The 19,808-nt window shown below is 36.2% G+C and overlaps 3 protein-coding genes across 3 annotated transcripts; 1 reads left to right on the forward strand and 2 right to left on the reverse strand.

Annotated features, from left to right (window-relative positions):
* Nucleotides 1-2,587: 2,587 nt before the first annotated feature.
* LOC133872393 (uncharacterized) lies at nt 2,588-5,431 on the reverse strand. Its single transcript, XM_062309893.1, has 3 exons — nt 5,198-5,431; nt 3,040-4,234; nt 2,588-2,947 (listed from the first exon to the last, which is right to left on the reverse strand). The coding sequence occupies exons 2-3, from the start codon at nt 3,842-3,844 to the stop codon at nt 2,613-2,615; spliced, it is 1,140 nt and encodes a 379-aa protein (XP_062165877.1). The 5' UTR covers nt 3,845-4,234; nt 5,198-5,431; the 3' UTR covers nt 2,588-2,612.
* Nucleotides 5,432-8,683: 3,252 nt separating this feature from the next.
* LOC133872805 (omega-3 fatty acid desaturase, chloroplastic-like) lies at nt 8,684-11,810 on the reverse strand. Its single transcript, XM_062310419.1, has 8 exons — nt 10,920-11,810; nt 10,725-10,814; nt 10,479-10,545; nt 10,261-10,353; nt 9,992-10,177; nt 9,804-9,884; nt 9,425-9,562; nt 8,684-9,175 (listed from the first exon to the last, which is right to left on the reverse strand). Exons 1-8 carry the CDS (start codon nt 11,441-11,443, stop codon nt 8,990-8,992), a joined length of 1,365 nt encoding a protein of 454 aa, XP_062166403.1. The 5' UTR covers nt 11,444-11,810; the 3' UTR covers nt 8,684-8,989.
* A 4,229-nt stretch (nt 11,811-16,039) lies between these two features.
* On the forward strand, nt 16,040-18,530 carry LOC133873074 (selT-like protein). The gene is made up of 4 exons (XM_062310793.1): nt 16,040-16,321; nt 16,427-16,500; nt 17,450-17,768; nt 18,235-18,530. The coding sequence occupies exons 1-4, from the start codon at nt 16,142-16,144 to the stop codon at nt 18,352-18,354; spliced, it is 693 nt and encodes a 230-aa protein (XP_062166777.1). The 5' UTR covers nt 16,040-16,141; the 3' UTR covers nt 18,355-18,530.
* Nucleotides 18,531-19,808: the final 1,278 nt, after the last annotated feature.

The raw sequence follows: 19,808 nt of genomic DNA on the forward strand, positions 1-19,808 counted from the left end.
TATTTCAGCATCTTTTCTTGCAGTGTGGCAAATTTTGCAGCAGAGGCTTTCTGGTTCAGTCCCCACTACCTCTGGAAAATGCTGCGGCCCAGGTACAATTTCCAGATAGTATTGTTAACCATAACAGCTACAGTAGAAGATTGATTAGAAAGAGAACAAATGGAGATAGAGCTGAAGATAGAGTTTCAGTTGCAGAACTCCTAACAACTTAGAATCCTAGGACTCTTTTGTGATGATGTAGAGTGTTTGATTTTAGTGTTGGGTTAAATCCTTTATTAATACATGTGGTTTGACGTGAAATTAAACAGATGTATTAATTTTAAAAAGTAAAGTATCATAGATGGTATTTGTGGACATCTGATAAATGCAATTGGTCCTAACGTCCAATAATTTAACAACGTACTAAATAAAAAATATCTAGTCTCTCCGTTCTCTCTCGTGAAGTCTTTCCTGTGCTTACCGACATTTGCTTCCCTCCCCCCCTTCTATTCTTCACCCATCGTTTCTTCCGCCTTCCATACATCTACCTTTCACATTCCTTACTCCCATCTTCCGTCACCTTCCTCCACATCCATCCAAGTTCTTTATAGTTTCTTTGGCCATTGGGCTAAGCTGGAAACTCCAGTTACCCACCTATTTTACTTGCCTTTTTATTTTGTTTATCTGCCGGTTTCTTTTGCCTCTCCACTTCATACTCTGTGTTCTATGTGATATTTGGCTTGGTGTTTGGGTTGATTTCTTTGGATTTAGATCTGCTCTCCATGGCCCTTTTTTCGCTCCACACACGACTCTTCAGTGGGATTGTCGATCTCTTCCGCTTCCTCTCATGCCCTCCGCGATGTCTTCCGATGCCCTTGCACTGACGCGTAGTTTGTACGTGCTTGGGAGTTTATCTCCCTTTCTGGCACGTGAAGATCTCGTTTTGCACTCCATCCTTCCCCCGCCATGTTTATTGGTGGTTCTCGGCCGCTTCTCTGATCTTCACTGGAGAGAGGTTCACTAGTGGTGGCGCGTGGCCTTCCTGCGTCTCACTGGGGTTCTTGTTTTCATCATGAGGAAACTATTGTCTTTGGATTTGGTTTGAATACTCTCTTAATTGTTGCCCTTCAATCGGACGTTTGCAGTGCTTTGTCGGGTGCAGCCATCTTTGGGTGGCTGGTTCTTTGTGGGATTGCAGTTGGGTTTGCCCATTTATATTATCCTTTTGCTTTTTTTACCGCTTCGTGCGGCTCTTTGATAGGACCGGATCATTTATTTGACCCATTTCCTATACTTTGGTTTAATCTTAGCACTGTTCTTGTTTGGTTTGGGTCTACTGTTGGGGAGCCCACCCCTTTTTCAATTTTCAGATCGACCACTTTTTTTTTCCATTTGGATCAGAAGTGGGGTAGATCTTTCCTTTTTTTTTTTTTTGAGCAGAGTTAACCTTCATTCAAAAAAAACCTCAAAGGGCCAAATTACAGTGAATAGAAAGACTCCTTAAAAAGACTCCCTACAACACTAAGCCAGAAACTGACTTGGATGTAGCTACCAAACAAATACAAAAAATTACAGGACAACAATAAAGAACCCCTCTTACAATAAAGCTCACTAAAAAACTAAGAGATGGGAGATCTAAGCTAAAAAGCCATAAAAAACCAGCAATCCTTGAACATGCAACAGGTAATCTGCGAGATCTAACCTAAAAAAGCAAAAAACAAGACAATAATAAAACCCAACAATCAGAGGTCCAGTCAGGGGGGGAGGGGGGCCATCAAGAAAATGACGGATCCACCAAAAGACGCCGCCAGCCGAGGTGGGGGGAAGACAGGGAGGAGGTGCATGGCCTCCATGCTCCAGAACAAAGCCTGGCGCGTGCGACCCACGCGCCAGTGTGCTGGGGTTGGTTGGGGGCACACCGGCCAGCGAAAGACTCGGAGGAGTCCGGCGAACCCAATGGTAAGATCCGTGTTGTAAGATAATGGGGAGGGAAGTGTAGATCTAGATCCAAAGATTTCGACTTAACAACCCTTTCAAAAATCGCACAAAACACAATAAAAAAGGGGACCACCGGTGAGACCAGTGGGTTAGATCTTTCCTTTATTCAATTAAGAGGAAAAAAAAAAAAGCGTACTATATCAAACTTATCTTATATGTGATTGCCACTTGTCCCACAAGCCACATTATTATTATTTAAATAAATAAAATAGGGTCTTTAGACAAATGAAAATGGCCGAAATCACCGTTATAAGCTGCCAGGGGCGGCTGAAACTACCCCATAGCCATTTGGAGCCACCCCATTGAGGGTGCCTCTACACAATTAAAGCAGAAGTTGGAGTCTGGATGAGCCAAACATGTCATGGGTTAAACATGTGACAGAAGACGAATAATTGCAGGCATCTGAGAAGCCTAGCTTGGAGGAGGAGACTATAGTGATGGGAATACAGGATCAACCCTTGTGATTTTATAATTAGATAGTTTTAAGTTTTCAGTTTTATCTTCATTGTAATCAAAGATAGTAGTCATTACATGCAACTATAGAGCTGTGAGGGTTGTAAATTACATTTAAGCTTTCAATAATACATAATTGAAAGCGCTAACCTCTACATTTGAAAAACACCATTATCATTTCTCTATTTCAAGAGCCATTGGCTTTTCTCTGGAATTTCGACAAATTCATCTACAACCTGATTTAGTAGTACATTGAGAACTTGTTGCTCGAACTCCATGCAGACTTCTTCAAAACCTTCAAATCCGAGGAGGTTCTTTGCTATCCAATTTGACTCCTTGATATCATTTTCTGTCAACCTATAAAGATTCCCTACCACTTCCTTGCAATACTGTGTCTCTGAAATGTCCATCAATTCGCAATCCTCGTTCTTGATTGCTCCTCCTCTGATATCATCAGTACAAGAAACTCTTCCTGAAGATTTTCGACTTAAATTCAACTTCATGGACCTTGAAGGCTCTGTAACAAATATTATCAAAGAACATTTAGTTAGAGAATGAAAATCCCCTCCTAAAAGAAATGAAGAGAGAGAGAGAGAATCAAAAAGCAACCTGATAAATCATTGATGTCAAGAACAGACACTGGACTTGCATTTTGAGAGTCACATTCGGGCTTTTCTTTCACAGCTACAGGCTTAATTTTTCTTTTCCCTGTGAACTTGGGTTCAACGAATAGTTTCTTCTGATTTATTGGCTTCAATGGACTTTTCGTCTTCGAACCTGTGAGCACATTTCTTCGCTCATTCTTTTTGGTGGAGACTCTCCGTCTCCGAGGTTCATCCCTTAACTTAGAGATCTTGTTGTTTCCTTGATTCTCCTTCTTCACAACCTCTTTCTCCCTCCTATTCTCCCTGTTCTTGCTCCTCTGTTCCTTACTCTGCTTCATTTCTCCAAAACCCATCTCAGATTTCCTCACTCTCGACCTCATTCCCTTGGTACTTTCATCCACACCATTTAAGCACACAACCAAGAAATCATGATTCTGCTGATTTGACAACGTTGGAGCCTCCCGAAACGACACCGATGTTCTGACCCGGCGATGCTGCTGGGCTTGAGTACTTAAATCAAACCCCAGCAAATAATCCGCAAAATTCACCGACCTACTTCGCACAACTGAATCTGGGATTTCTTTTCTTGAAACCCAATTGTTCGCTGGCAATGATTCTAAGCCCATTAGTCTTGCCACGATTCCTGGGTTAGTAGCAGCTTCTGGATTTTCCTTCCGATTCTCGGACTCGACTGCCTTTGGCTCAAGAATGTGATCGGCTGGGTGAGTTGGAAGACTCCTAAAGCATGAAATCCGGCGTAACATGTTGGAGAAACACCCTGAATTACCCTTGTCTGAAAAATCAGCCATTATTCAACCAGAGAGAGAGATGGGCTTGACTACCTTGGTAGACAAAGATTGGATTGCAATATATAACTAGAACAACAGTAACGAAGCGTTCAAATTTGTCAGCAAAAACATTAGTTAAGGAGGATTAGGAAGTAAAACAAGGTACAATAAAGCATAAAATAATAGAATGACAGTGTCAGTGTGTGAGAGAGATTTTGAGAGGTGTTAGATTATGGGGAAGAATTATGTCGGTAGATAGTACGTGTTCCCATTAGAACAGAGAAAAAATGTAGAATATCTGAAAAGACGTGCTGCCGAAGTTGCTGACTTTTGAGGCTCCATGTCGTATGAACTCCAAACCACCGACTTCCATGACTTCTGATTTTGGGTCAGGCTCCGAATTTCGTGTACCTGCCATGGACTCGGATTAACTTGGGTGGGCCATGATACATTCCTCTATTGGACTAATGGGCTGAAAGTCTTTTTCTTTTTCTTTTTTCTTTTTCCTTAAAGACCAATACATGAAAAAAAAAAAAAGGGGGGGGGGGGAAAGGAATAGAGTAATTATACATGTTATATAAATGTCCATTAACTATCTATTAAATAATAAAATGACTTTTAAAATCACTATTGAACATGTTATTGATTAAATGATGAATTTAAAAGCCACGTTATTATTTGATGGACATTTATATGACACGTAGATTTTTTTTATTTTTTTTTTGACATGTCCACACAAGAGGGGGAGGGGGGATTCGAACTAGTGACCTCCGCTTTATGCGGCGTGGTCCCTAGCCGATTGAATTACCTCTCGGGGACATTATGACACGTAGAATTACTCGGAGGAACAACACATAAGCTACAAAGCAAACAGAACAGGGAAATTCCAAGAAATTGTTAAAGAATTTTCAAATTAGTAAGTATATATTTATTTTGTGGTTTGAGAATGTTTTAAATGAAAGGCATTAAAGAGCATCGAATGAAAAGAGTCTCACACGGAAAAAAGAAAAAAAAAGAGAGGTTAAATTGGTATTTAAAAGGTCTAACCAATTTCAAGCATTTGTTTTAAAGTAATGCTTGAGCGTATGCACTTGTGTGTATACCTTCACAGTTTATAACCATTAGAATAGCAATTAGTGATTGCTAATGAACAATGACTACATAAATAACTGTTATTTTTAACATTATAGATATTCTACTGCATGCCATCATGCACAAGGGAAAAAAATTAGAAAAAAAAAAAATCTCCAGATTTCAACCGTCCCTGCTTGCCTTTTATATTAAAAACAAATTAGGGTTCTTGGTGAACATCTTCCAGGAATCATTTGCTCATTTCTAATGGGGACAAATTATTTCTTAAGAAAAACAACGCACCTTTAAAGAATTTCAATTTTCTGCTTTCTAAGCAACAGCCCACTTGGCAACAGCATGAGCTCTAAAATTTGTTGTCCTCCCTACTTTGCGAGCTTTCCAAACCGACAAAGAAGAAAGAGCTGAAGAAATATTTCTGATGGCTGGAGGAATCTGCCAATATATATATATATAATAAATTTCCCTTTTCAAAATGAGAGGAAGTTGTCATACTAATTTTGACGAAGGAGAGTTGCTTTTGCTTCACCTACAGTTGCTTCCATGGAACTTATTGAACTTATTTTTGGTGTGCAAGCAGTTAGCAGTCAGCATCGCTCCTTTATCATTACTAACTTTTTTTTTTCTTATTGCAACATCAATCACATGTTTTCCACGGAAACGGGGTCCTCCGGAGAATATCAAGTTAATTATAAGTGTAGGGGTATTTTTGTCTTTTCATATTTTTTAGGACCAAAATATCCCTACACTACAACTAACCGGATACTCTCCGGTTCAGTTGAACGGGAGAGAATCCTAATACGTTTTTGACTGAAACCGTTTCTTTACGCTTTAAACTGTTAAATTACTAATTATTCTAAAACTTTAAACTAATTGAAAAATATAAATTTAATTATTTAGTTAATATTCTAACACTTTCCTTCAGGTGAGGTGAGACCCAACATGTGAAATGTTTAATTGAAATGAGAGGTGAATGACGAAGTTGGAAACAATGTTTGTACTCATGATATTTACTCTGATACCATATTAAACTATCATTTATTTAAAAAAAAAAATTAAAAATTGTAAATTTAATGATTTAGTTAATATTCTAACATAAATAACTGGTCTACACTGGTGTCTCAAAGGTTTGCACAGACCAATGAAGCAGCCGAATGCCCCTCTTTCCTTGTGAAAAACAATGGAAAGTTCTACTCGAATCGATAATTTTATTTTTTTTATTTTTTAATTGAGCGGGAGAAAATTCCTCTAATCCATGAACTTAAAATCTGTTGATTTTAGAATCATCAAAGAATTATATAATTCTCTCTCGGGCATTAGAAATTACTACAGACTTTCACCTATTGGCGTGCATTATTTAATATATGCCAAGTTTAACTTAATTTAATGGGTTAAATACATATTTAACCTCTGTAATTTACGAACTTTATTTTTTACCTCTTCAGTTTTGTTTTGTATCAAAATTGGTACATGTGTTATGGGAAAAGACGAAAATGGTACTTCCGTCCAATTTTCCGTCCAAAACTAACGTCCAGTCACGTCATCCTACAGGTGTCGGCATACATGTGCGACACCTGTCCCCGTGGCACACCTCAGCGCTGACGTGGCTACCATTTTTATTATTATTATTTTAATAATTTCTTATAATAATAATAATAATAATATTAAAAAATAAAAAAAAAAAAAAAAAAAATTTGGGTGGCTGAGCCACCCTCAAGGTACTATTTCTGATACTTATTCAAACCACATGGGGCACATCATGAAATTTATAAAACCACATGGGTATATATGAAGAAAAAAAATTGTGTTTAAGTAACAAACATTTAGTCATTTTTTAGGTTATATCAATTGGCCACGCATATAATTTTGTGTTTCCAATTGTTACACATGACTAATTGTGTTTTGTTTTGTCTTTTATTTTTTGAAGGGTTCAATTCTCGTTAACATGTTATTTTGATACACGACAGGCATACATGTTACTTTTGGTTCAAAATAGGCATACCAAATATACCAAATATTATTTGTATATAGAGTACCATTTATGATATAATTATAAAACTAAAGTACCATTTTTGGTACTTATTAAAACCACATGGGGCACATCATGAAATGTATAAAACCATATGGGTATATATTGAAAAAAAATTGTAGTTTTTATACAATTTTGATAAAACATAATAGAAGACAAATCTTTCATCATTAAAGATAATAGAAGACAATTCTTTCATCATAAAACATGTAGAAATTTTTTGTTATACAATTTTGATAGACTAGGTTTACACTCCACCGATCCATATAAGGAAAACAAATTTGGGAGTCTTGAATTTGGGTAAGAATAATAAAGTTCGAACCGCAAGTCCCAACTAGATCATGAAAGCCAACAAAAAAAACATAATAGAAAATAGATGATAGGACTCGACTAATCACGTCAGCATAACAACTTCTAAAATAAAAATATTAACTCTCGCTAAAAGAATATCGGGATTGTAGCACTGAGGATCACTATATCGTAATTTCAATCCAACTTAAATTCAAACAGCTCAAAATATTCAGAAAATACCAAAACTCATTGGTTAACGCCCGAAATGTCACATCACCATTATAGGTACGTACACCATACTCATATACTTAGGGTACGTTTGGGATTGCGATTTCGTAGACAATAAGTGCGATTTTAAACCAAATCGCAGAACATAGATCGTTTGGGAACTGCGTTTTTAAAAATTGAGATTTAAAAACGCAGAAAATCTGCTTTTTCAAATCGCAGATAAGATTGTGCTTTTTTGAAAACGCAGAATTTTAAAGGTAAATTCTCGATTTTAAAGGCCAAACTGCGATTTTGCCAAACGCTTAACTGCGTTTTTAAAAATCACTTGTTTTAAATCGCATATTTTAAAATCATTATTTTAAATCGAACTTATTGAAATCGCAAACCCAAACGGACCCTTAATCTGGAAACCTTAGCTCTTCTTTTGAGCATCATACAATTCTCTTTGCTTGCTTAAACATCAAAAAGTTCCCTTGCCTGCTTGTTTAGCAGATATCTGTTAGCTGAGTTTGACTGTGCGATTAACCGTATCATCAAACGTCTAGACATAAACCAAGGACTACTTATACACGGATTTTTTTCAGTAGACAAACAACTCACAATAGACAACAAAAAATTAGGTAACAATTCTCATCGACACTTGGCAAATAATTAGACAACTTTAAGTTGATAGTCTCTGAATTGAAGGATACAATGTGGATGGTGTCAATTTCTTCGTCATTGATGCAACTTGCCTTGAGGCGTGAAGGACCGTCTCATAAGCGACAAGTTAATATCACATGTCAATATTGACAAAAAAACAAAAAAGATATCACATGTCTATGATGATATAGCTATGCACAAAGTTGGTGGCAATACTTCGACCATATGTTTCTCACCAAGGATTAAAATGAACAATTTCTTTGTGAGAGAAAATGGCAGAGCCGTTGTCGGAAGCTCATCCTTAATAATTAAAATGAATGGTGCCGATTCTTCATTGATAAGAACTTGGGAAAATGGATGGCCTAACTAAAAAGATTGAAACGATGTTTCCTTAATTTCTTGAATTGGTCCCTCATGCGGGCCAACCCTCAAAAGGATTTGGATCGGATGCATTTAGCTGCCCGTATGGGATGTTACATACATTGAATGCCCGTATGCAATACAAGCAGCTCATTGCACCCGTCTCCGTCCGAAAAAGAAAATAAAAATATGGGCCTCAGAAGTCAGAATCTCAGTACAAATTATTTTGAAAGAAATTCATTTTCTTTAATTTTTCCCCATAATTTCCATCACTTCTTAAAATTCAAATGGTACATTAAATATCTGCCGACAATAATATTTTCCCTCCAAGAAGAATAGATACACATCCTTTCTTTCCCTATTACAGCACTATATATTGTTGACATTGCCAATTTGCCACATGCATATATTTGGCTTATGAGCTACAAGAAGCAGCTACAATCATATTTGTCAGTAATTAGTTCTCCCTTGGTAAAATAGCTCGAGAACCTTTCTTTGTTGTGATGAATGAATGCATTTGAAACTTTTTACTTCAACTTAGATGAGCCACTAAGCTTAGGGTCAGTTTGGTAGTATACAACATCCCCAGTGTCAGGAACATAGTGGTCCTGTTTCCAGCTTCTTATCAAGTTTCCAATTACGTGAAATGGCAGAGGCCCTGATTTCTTTGGCTCCCGGTAATATTTCCCAAGAACAGGCCTGGCTGCCTCAGTCTGCAAGTGGAACAACAAGAAGAACAGCAAAATTCTGTTAAGTGCTGGGGAAATTAATTCCACAACCCTTTGGGTTGGTTTGATAACGTTTTTTGGGTTTGATTATAAACAACTTCAAATACAAAACGCTCAAAATTATTTTCACTTTTATATCACATCATAACATGTTTTCAACCAAAATGTAAAAAGCATATTTTAAAAAGTTTTATCAAACGAACCTCTATCACATGAAAGAGATATGGTACTTACCGCTTCAATTAAGTGGTAGTGTGGTATTTGAGGAAAAAGATGATGTATGACATGAGTTCCGATATCATGGTGAATATTGTTAATCAATCCGTAGTCCCGATCAATCGTTGTAAGCCCTCCTCTCAGATAACTCCATTCCTGATCCAAAGTAATGGAGGAAACTTTTAGCACCTCCAGAAGGAAAAAGCCATGCCACAAAATTCAAAGCAAACAAAAACTATCTCTGGAATTCTCTTTTTCTTTGTTGTAGTGTCCTATAAGAAAACAATTATCTATTTGGACTAACATCGACCTTGCAACAACTCCAGGCACATCGATATCTTTTAGCATTCTATATTTGAACATGGAAAGAAAACAAAAGGAGAAAAAAGAACCATACCTTTCCACGATACCATGGTAATTTGTCTTCATGACCATGGTGATGCAGGTAAGTGACCAAGTCCAGCCACATAACAAAAACCTAAAAAATGAAGCAAAGTAAGGTGAAAACAATCTAAGATTGGAGAAGAGAAACTCATTCTATTTCCACAGCATAGGCCTATATTAAATTAAGGAAACTGGATTTACCCAATATGGAACGCCGTAGAGTTTAAGCACTTGAACAGGACCCATTACAAAGGATAACCCCACAAGCAGAGCAACCATTGCCGTCCAACATACAGTGGAAGTGATCACGTCTTTCCTTTCTTTGGGGACAAACAAGTCGCTGTTTGGGTCATAATGGGAACCGGTCTTCCCAGGACTTCTTCCCCACTGCAATAAAAAAATTATCAGCATTCAGCAAGTAATGTCTTAGACCCTGTGGAGACTGATCAACCAAGATGCCACCCACTTACCAGGTAGAAAGGATAAGCAAACAGTGGAAAAGGCGCAGAAAATCGAAAAGCCTTTGTAAGGTTGTCCAAATTCTTGTAAATTCTTTCAGACAACTGCAAGAATAACACGGAAACTTTAGCTTTGAAAACTGAAGAAGTTATCTCTAGAAAAAAAAAAAAAAAAAAAAAAAAAAAAAAATCACAAACGGAGAAACCGTAGACACAGGAAATTTACTAACCGGGTGCCATGATTCATCATTCTCAACATGCCCATGGTTTTGATGATGAGTCCTATGGCTAATTCTCCTATAAATAAAAATAAATAAAAGATAATGCATTAGACCATAAGCAACTCCAAAGCTTAGGCTAGAATAATGCAGATTACAGCAGAAACCAAACATAATGAAACTAAGATAAGAAGTTAAAACGCGTTGGATTATATCAACCATAGAAGAACAAAAGATAAAATTTTATCAGAAGCATACCATCCATGATAGGGTACAAGGATTGAAGAATGCAGAAGATGCCCCACCACACTGTTTAACTTATGATTATTTGAAAAGCTTCCATGGCCACTGCAGAATCAAAATTGAAAACCAATTACATCTCAACATACAAATTGGCACCCGAACCAAGCACCAAAAACCAAAAAAGTGAAAAAGAGTGTGATTGTTGATTACCAATCATGGCCAAGAACAAAGAAAGCCCAGAACATGGTCCCCTGAGCAGCCCAATACAGAGGCCAAACGAACCACTTGTTGAGATAAACCGTGGCTGCAGCCAACCCAAAAACCACCACAACATCCCTCACCACATAGCTCATGGACTTCCACGGGTCCTTAACCCAACAATGTTTCGGAATGGCGGCTCGAATGTCAGCCAAACTGAACGGCGGCGGCGCCCCTGGGTCGAACCCCGTTTCTTCTTCTTTGAACCCATTAACGCCATTGATTCTCTCTCCCCGCTCCTCCTCTCCTTCAACAGAAGCAACCCTCAGTGGAGCACTCACTTTTAGCCCCCATTTTCTCTCTCTCAAACACCCACTTGAAATCCTTTTTGAGTGAAATTTGAGATCTGTCCCGGGTTCGTTGGAGTGCAAAAATCTAATCTTTGAGGGCTTGTACGAGATGGGTCCGGCTCTGGGTCTAGGCAAAACTTGAGGAAGAGGCTTTAGGCCGCATTCTGATAAGACCCAGCTCGCCATTTGTGACCCAGAACGAGCTAATAACACCGGGGTTTCTGCTTTAGGTCTCTCTCACGTTAGAGACACAGAGAGAGAGAGAGAGAGAGAGAGTTAGTGGGGAGAGGGGCAGGCAAGGAAAGAAATTGTAAAGCAAGAAGAGGACAAGTCTGGAAGCTAAAAAAAAATATAATGGTAACGCAAATAAAATATAAAAAAAATATAGATCTTTTTTTTCTTCTGCCTTAGGCCTGCAGACTCTGCACTAGTGTTTTGAACAACGTCCTCAAGTTTCCTCTCACTTTCTCAGTAAACAATGCGAATTTGTTCCTGCAGAATCTCAACAAAGAGAGATCGGTAATTGGGTTTAGGGGATCTTTCAACCATTGGAGGTGGGGGGTGAGCTGGTGCGGTAGACTTATAAACACCTTGGTAGTTGCCTTGTAGGCCGCGTTTCACTTTTTCTTTGTGTGGTTCTCGCTCCACTTCGTTGTATTTTCCTAATCCTCTGACCTACATTCGATGACGTTGATTGGTCGGTTATGTGAGCAGTAAAAAGCAACATGATTCAAAGGCGTGGTCCGGTGTCGATAAAAAAACTTTGTCAGCCACGTGTCGCACGTGCACAACTTTTTTTTTTTATTCACCTGTTGGACGGAGGAGTGGACGGAGGACCAAAAGCTGCCCATGCGTATGTCATGCTAATTGCTACATGTTTTTCAAACATATGTTGGGACTCGGACTCTTAATAAGTCTTTTTTATTATTATTATTCAAGATATTTCAGATTTTATTTTTATTATTATTATTCGAGATTCTTGAGTCTTTGATTCAAGTTCAACTATGCCAATTGGGACTGGGATTAAGGGTCTGTTTGGATTTGCGATTTCAAAAAGTGCAATTTAAAACAACAATTTAAAAATGTGCGATTTGAAAAAAGTGATTTTTAAAAACGCAGTTAAGCGTTTGATAAAATCGCAGTTTAGCCTTTAAAATCGTGAATTTACCTTTAAAATTCTGCGTTTTCAAAAAAGCATCATCTTATTTGCGATTTGAAAAAGCAGATTTTCTACGTTTTAAAATCGTAATTTTTAAAAATACAGTTCCCAAACGATCTATATTCTGCGATTTAGTTTAAAATCGTACTTATTGTCTACGAAATCGCAATTTCAAACGCACCCTAAGAGACGGTGAACTAAACAGTAGGGCATATCAAGAAAAGAGATAACAAAAACAGACGGCCACCACTCGTGTCTCTGTTGCACTATTGTGTGGTTACCCCTCTCCCTTCATAATACTATCATCTCTATTTTAAAGTGAAATGAAAATGAAATTATTTTATTCTCTATATTATATTTCACAATATCAAATCTAAAATTTTTCAATAGGCGTTTTTTTCTTCATAATACCATAAAAGCAGTTTTTGGCTCAAATTTTTTTTATAACATAAAAGCGCAAGAACCTTTTTAATAAATAATATTTTTTAAGTCTTTGGATTAAAAAAAAGGTATGGAGTCAAATAAATTATTAAATTTATTCGTTATGGTGTGAAAAGATATATTTATTAATAAACAAAATGGCAGCTATGTATTGAATGGCGGAGACTCGTTGAAGTATTGGGTCAATGGGGAATTGGGTGGGATGCACTTAACTTGGTTAGGATTGGTTACGCGTAGAGGTAAAGTGGTCTACGTACCCTTAATGCAACAAAAGTCCCAAAATGACTTCCCCTACCGTTTTATTCTTACGTTTGGAGTATTCTTTGGCTCTAAACACTTCTTTTGGGATTGGGACGCTCAGTTTGGGCTTTGAATCCAATTTGAAAACGCAAATGACATCATTTCAAAGCAGAGCATTTCAGCATCCTCAATTGACTTTTTATTTTATAAAATTTACCAAATTTTGGTAGAAGTTGTCAAAATACCCCGTGTATCAAATTTTTTAAAGTTTTTTTAAAATAGTAAATGGCAAAACCCTTATTTATAATTAAAAGTTGATTCTTTCACTAAAATTTAGTAAAATTTTAGAAGGTCTATTGAGGATGCTCTAATGAGCTCTTCATTTTTAATTTTTTATCAAAATTTGGTGAAAAACTCTAAAAAGTCTACTTCAATAAATTCTCTATAATTTCTCTATTTTTGTCTCTTGTTAAAATTTTACTCTAAATTTGGCTCACAAATTCATGAGCTACTGAATATTTTATCATTTCACTTTACTTTTCAATTTTCATTTCTCCTAATTTGTTAGGAGTGATTGCTTAAAATCAATAAAAAAAAAAATTAATATTTAGTTGAAATAGATAAATATTTGGAGAGTTTGATGTATAAAATTTATTTAAAGTGATAGATAAAATAATAAAAATAGATTGTTTAACTAAAATTTGAAGAAAATTTAGAGAGCTCACTAGAAATGTTCTAAACACCGATGTGACCCACGTGGGAGGAAAAGGCAAGAGTTAGAAAAAAAAAAAGAAAAAAGAAAGAGGATGGCGGCCATTTGGGAAGGGATAGGGCTGCACTACAAACCAAATGCTTTAAAAAAAAGAGAAAGAGGATGGCAGCCATTTGGGAAGGGATAGGGCTGCACTACAAACCAAATGCTAAAATTGTGGCCAGATACGGCCATCAAGGCTGATGCTTACTGTGAGGAGTTCAAACGGGCCAAAGCACTAGAGCATGTGGAGCGTGAGATCTCTGATCTCTACAGTGGATCAGGTTGTATTGGTTTTGGAGTCATTGCTCGAGATCACAAATATCGTGTTTTGGCAGCCCGCAGGTTAACTCAATCTGTACGTGTTGACCCCATTAATTGTGGCAGATGCGTGGCCAACTTCACATCCAGTGCTATTTAGTAAAGAAATAGGATTGTTTGATAGAATCTTAGAAGAAGATGCACTACAAATAATAAAGGAGATCAATTCGAGTCACCCTACGTGGAGCAGATTTGGGCATTTCACTGACGGTACCAAAATGGAACTGACCTCTTTTCCACGTTAAGAGAGAGGCAAATTTCGCTACTCATGTTTTAGCTCAAGGATTCTATTTCGTTGGAGGAAACTCCCCCAAATGTCTCTAATATTGTTTTTATGGAGTCTTATACCCCTAATTTTTTGACCTAAGGATCTGTTCCAGTTACTTTAATAAGAACTACAACTTATTCAAAAAAAAAAAAACCCACGGTTTTTTATTGCATACCTTTGTTAAATCGGCCAAGATATTTTTCAGAACATTCTCTCATTTGTCTCTTTAAATTTACTCTTTATTTTAGATGTCAAGTTTTTAAAAGCAACTATATCCCGTTCTCTAAACTATAAATTCACTTGAGATATGATATATTGTCACTCCAAGACATAACTAACTCCTGACTATCTTTACTTACGTGACAATATTTTTTTTTTTAGAAATAAATAAATAAAAAAGCCCCTAAAGCTAGTTAAAGGACCACCTTGTCACATGGACAATGTTGTCAAAAGTTGTATCTTAATGTGACAAAAGATCATATCCCAATTCACTTTCACTCTTCTGTTTAAATTTTTATTTTTATTTATTTATTAAAATATCTTTATTCTTATTTATTTATTTTATTGATATTTGGATATTGAACGGTTCAAAAATAGGGAACCGGTTGGAAAGTTAAAACACACGTTTTAGCATTTTGACTGCCCAAACTAGGAATTTCCCCAAAATAGGAGCCATATAAGAATGCTCTTATACAACCTTCAACCTCCGTGAAAAATATGATACATTTGATGTGTTTTAATCGTATTTCATGGATAATAATTTGATCACAATAACCTAATTTTTATTTAAGTAAGAATAATGCTAGATATTATATTTTTATTATACAATTGTCTAACATTGTTGCCGTAACACTTCAAATCAATCATTGAATCTTCGTACTATTTAATAATGATTAATCTAAGTGTTAGTTAGGAATGTCACGCCAGCCTTATTTGATATAATTATTGAATCTAGCATTTCTATTACTACACCATCATTCCATCATATCCCATTAACTAATGTGATCGTGCACATCAACCTTTTCAATTATTATTACAAAAAAAAAAAAAAGAGGCCTAATACGCATTGGCACATCAACCCAGTAGAATGAAAGGTGGATGAAGTAGTGTAATATGTAGCATTTTTCTTTGTTATTGTCAAGTTGTCCATTGAGGATTTGCATTATTTAATATAAAACATTAGGACATCGCTTAATTTAAAAATTTAATCACGTATTTTTTTTAGAAAATCATTAAATTAATCCTTTTGGTTTAACCTTGTAACAAATAAATTTATGTAATTTTAAAATAAGTTTATAAATCCTTGTGGTATGCATCTATAACAAAATAATTTTAGTACCGGTCTTTTTTTTTCTTTTTTTTGACAACGTCCTTAAAAAATTATAAATTTATAAAAAAAAATTAAAAAAATAAGAAAAAATATTTTGGTATGGGATAGCCAACCTTTATTTTTAGGTAAATTTATAATTTCATAAAGACTAAAGAAACATAGTGGAAATTTGTTTGAAGGGATCAATTTGCTACAGGCATACGTAAACGACATCAGCTAAACGGCAGTGATCAAATCGCCGTTTGACGACAAAACAATATCAGTTTAGTTCCCGACTTCCTGGCAATCACATCCAGAAGCCTAATCCTTCAGTTTTCCATCATCTCTCTCTCTCTCTCGCTCTGTGTGCCGTGTTTGCGAGCGTGGAATTCCCAATGGATCGAGCTCAGTTGCTTCTGTTAGGGCTACCGATCTTCCTGTTGTTCTCGGACATTATAAACCTCTTCACGCCCCCACCTCCCAAACCCACCCACCACCATCATCACCATCAATCTCATCACGTGCCCAAACCGCAACCTGTTCTCCAGCACCAGCCCCTTGATTTCCCCACACAGGTCTCCCAAAGCCCTTCCTTTCCCAATGTTGGCCCGTTTTGTTAATTTTATGTGGGTATGTTTTATTTATTTTTGTGTATCTAACGCTGTTTTGGTGAAACGCAGAAACAGAGCGGCACTGGAGGAATTGGCCTGGGCAGCACCGTCAACATCAATTTCTGCACTTCCTGTTCTTACAGGTTTTCCCAAATTTTCTTCTATGGGTTACATTATTTTGATTTGTAGTCAAAGTCGGCGATTTTGAAAATGAAAGTTAAGGAAAAGAAAAATGATAGGACCCATTGCTGAATCAAATGGGTAAATAGTACGATATTTTTAATTTAGTATTCCTACATGTGTGTCTCATGGATTGTCAAGAGTCAATTATGAAAAGCGAAATATGCGGGGCTAATTTGTGCTAAATTTCCAATGTGTCGTGGAACTTGCTGTTACTGTTCATATATTTGCATTAGTTTAAGCTTAGAATTCCTTGGTCAATGAAATTTAGTAGAATATTCAGTTTTGGGTGATCTTTATTTGTGGAAAGTTTTTCTGAAATATGGGAGTTAACGTACACTAGTTGTAATAACACTCCCATTTGTGAAGGGACAATTCAAGCCTAAAGAAACTGTTCTTGTCCACGGTCCTGATATTGACAATCTTAGTCATGAATATAACTCGGTCGTCATCTATCTTTTTTTCATATTGTTTTGAGTTTAAATATAATATTATTCAAACAGTTGCTTGTGGGAATGGTAAAAATGTGAACACATGATGTCCTCGCAATATCTTAGTCATGAATATAACTCGGTCATCATCCGGGTAGTTTCTATCTTTTTGTCATATTGTCTTGAGTTTAAATATAATATTATTCAAGCAATTGCTTGTGGGAATGGTAAAAATGTGAACACATGATGTCTGCCGCACAATATTTTAGTCATGAATATAACTGGGTCGTCATCCGGGTAGTTTCTATCTTTTTTTCATATTGTTTTGAGTTTAAATATAATATTATTCAAACGAAATTAAACTGATATATGTCTAAAATGCATGTGATTATTTACTTTAAAAGATAATTGGTTTTATCTCATAATTTTATCTTCGTTTTTTCCCTATCTATATTCACGTGTAAATTGTTGGTTGGGCCAGAGGAAATGCAGGAACAATGAAAAACATGCTGGAGACGGCATTTCCTGGGATTGATGTCGTTCTGGGAAACTACCCACCAGCACTTCCAAAACGCCTACTGAGCAAACTGGTACCAGTGGCTCAATTTGGAATTATTGGGGTAATAGTGGCAGGTGAACAGATTTTTCCAAGATTGGGATTTATGGTGCCACCTCCTTGGTACTACTCCTTGCGATCAAATAGATTTGGAAGTATTGCAAGCACTTGGCTTTTAGGAAACTTTTTCCAATCATTCCTGCAGAGTTCTGGTGCTTTTGAAGTATATTGCAATGGCGAACTGGTAAGATGCTATCTGCTTACAATAAATAGCTGATGCTGTCTTTTAGTCAAGTAAATATTGATGCAGGATGGGTAGAAAGAACAAAAGAAAAGATAGATAAATACCACGTTGAACAAAGTCTCATTGAATAATGAACGGTCTCCAAGTTGAACCAAAGTCTCACCAGCAAACAATAGAGTTTGGTGGAATCTCACCGCCAAGGGGAGATGAGTCACAAACCTAAACTTTCTCTGCAAACCCCCCCCCCCCACCCCCCGGCCAATTATTTATGGTTTCGTCCCGCATCAAATGTACTCGTGTTAATCATGTTTTAGATGTAACCTGAATTTCTGATTCCAGAGTGGGAAATCCTTAAAAGTAGTCTTGGTTGATTGTGATGGGAGTAAGTGTAGCAGTGCATGTGGAATATTTAAAATTTATCAAATTTATGTGCTTCTCATCATTTCTTTCTCTTTGGACTTCTTAGGTTTTCTCTAAGCTGAAGGAGCACAGATTCCCTAGCGAAATTGAGCTGAGGGATCTTGTTGGCCGAAAACTCGCTAATTTTAGAGTTGCGGATGGAATTGGAGGAGGTCTTTGGTCCTAGACAGTGCTCTGTGGAGGCTGAAGTTTGTTATCACAGTGAATTACCAACCTGTAATATTTATCATTTATGTAGTGACTAGTTGGTATACCAAACAAAAGAGATAATAATGATGGTGTTTTCTTTAACTATTTGTAAAAACTGCTTCCGTTCATCAAGGCAAGGCAATTAACATGTGACTTTCAGGCCTCTTAATTAATAGATAGAATAGTTTTTAGAATAATGCTATTATTCACACTAGATTTTCACACCAGTTGATGTGTTGTGGTTTAAGTGGCTAACAATTTTGTTTTTATTTTTTTTATTTTTTTTATAAGTAGTTGTCATGAAAAGTCTTTTAAAACATGATACATTAGCCGGTGTGAAGCTGGTCTGAAAATCTAGTATGAAAAGTAGCATTTACTCTAGTTCCTATTGGCTTTTTTTTTTTTTTTTTTTTTTTTTTTGGCATTTGGTTTGGAGTAATTTGCTACTTTTAGAAAGGCAATTTTTTGACCTTACAATAACCTTTATTATGGCAGCAGAATTGGTGCTCAAAAAAATTGACTTTGTCTAGACGTAGGTTTACCGAGTTAATGAACAAGGTGTGTGATCCTGTCTAACTCTGAAAATTTGTTCTTCCAAGGTGCATGTGTTGATCCTGTCTAACTCTGAAAATTTGTTCTTCCAAGGTACATGTGTTGATCCTGTCTAACTCTGAAAATTTGTTCTTCCAGTTGAATTATATAAAGGAGAAAAATCAAACAAAGTCCTTAGGTTTTCACTCTAATTAATTCAATGCCTAGGTTTTGAATTTCAACAATTAAGTCTACATTTTATTCCAGTTTTAAATAGGTTTCTTTGTTAATCTATTGTCCAATTACTTGGCAGTGTCACATCAAATAGGTCCCTCTAAATTTTGACAATTGATATGATACAGTACACCGTAAATTAATTGCCCATAAATTCATTGCACGAAAGGTTGATGGAGGAATTCTATTTGAAAATGTGGTAAGCCCTAAAAGTAGGACTCTCCAACTTTGAAATGGGAATTTATACTCACAAAAAAAAAAAAAAAAAAAAAAAAAGGGAATTTATTTATTTTCAATTTTTGGGATGTCAAATTTTGAACCCAAATTGACTAGGCTTTTCTTCAACATCTTGAAAAGCTTCTTAGTAATCTCTCTTTTTCTTTTTCTTTTTGTTTTTTTTTTCTCTAATTTTTTAAGTAGTCTCTTAGTTCACTGTCCTTGTCTCTTTCCAACTTTTTTCTTGTTTTTATGTAATATAAAGACCCAAAAGAAAAATGAAAATCGCAGTTTGATTAATTCTTCACGAAAGAGTTCAAAGTGTGCAATTTGGTTAAATTGTTGGTGATAATCAGATGCATACACGCATCAAACTCTATAAGCCACCGTTCCACAACCATGCAAATAGAAGAACACCAAGTTGGTTGCTTGTGTGCCATTAAATTATTC

The sequence above is a fragment of the Alnus glutinosa genome, chromosome 7 (assembly GCF_958979055.1).
Source record: "Alnus glutinosa chromosome 7, dhAlnGlut1.1, whole genome shotgun sequence".
Classification (NCBI taxonomy): Eukaryota; Viridiplantae; Streptophyta; class Magnoliopsida; order Fagales; family Betulaceae; genus Alnus; species Alnus glutinosa.

Coding starts and splice junctions, on each gene's coding strand:
- LOC133872805 (XM_062310419.1), bottom strand. CDS start 11,443: ATGGCGAGCTGGGTCTTATCAGAATGCGGCCTAAAGCCTCTTCCTCAA. Junction 9,563..9,803: donor TACCATGGTATCGTGGAAAG/GTATGGTTCTTT, acceptor ACTTTGGATCAG/GAATGGAGTTATCTGAGAGG. Junction 9,176..9,424: donor ACTACCACTTAATTGAAGCG/GTAAGTACCATA, acceptor TTCCACTTGCAG/ACTGAGGCAGCCAGGCCTGT.
- LOC133873074 (XM_062310793.1), top strand. CDS start 16,142: ATGGATCGAGCTCAGTTGCTTCTGTTAGGGCTACCGATCTTCCTGTTG. Junction 16,501..17,449: donor TGCACTTCCTGTTCTTACAG/GTTTTCCCAAAT, acceptor TGGTTGGGCCAG/AGGAAATGCAGGAACAATGA. Junction 17,769..18,234: donor TATATTGCAATGGCGAACTG/GTAAGATGCTAT, acceptor TGGACTTCTTAG/GTTTTCTCTAAGCTGAAGGA.
- LOC133872393 (XM_062309893.1), bottom strand. CDS start 3,844: ATGGCTGATTTTTCAGACAAGGGTAATTCAGGGTGTTTCTCCAACATG. Junction 2,948..3,039: donor TGACATCAATGATTTATCAG/GTTGCTTTTTGA, acceptor TATTTGTTACAG/AGCCTTCAAGGTCCATGAAG.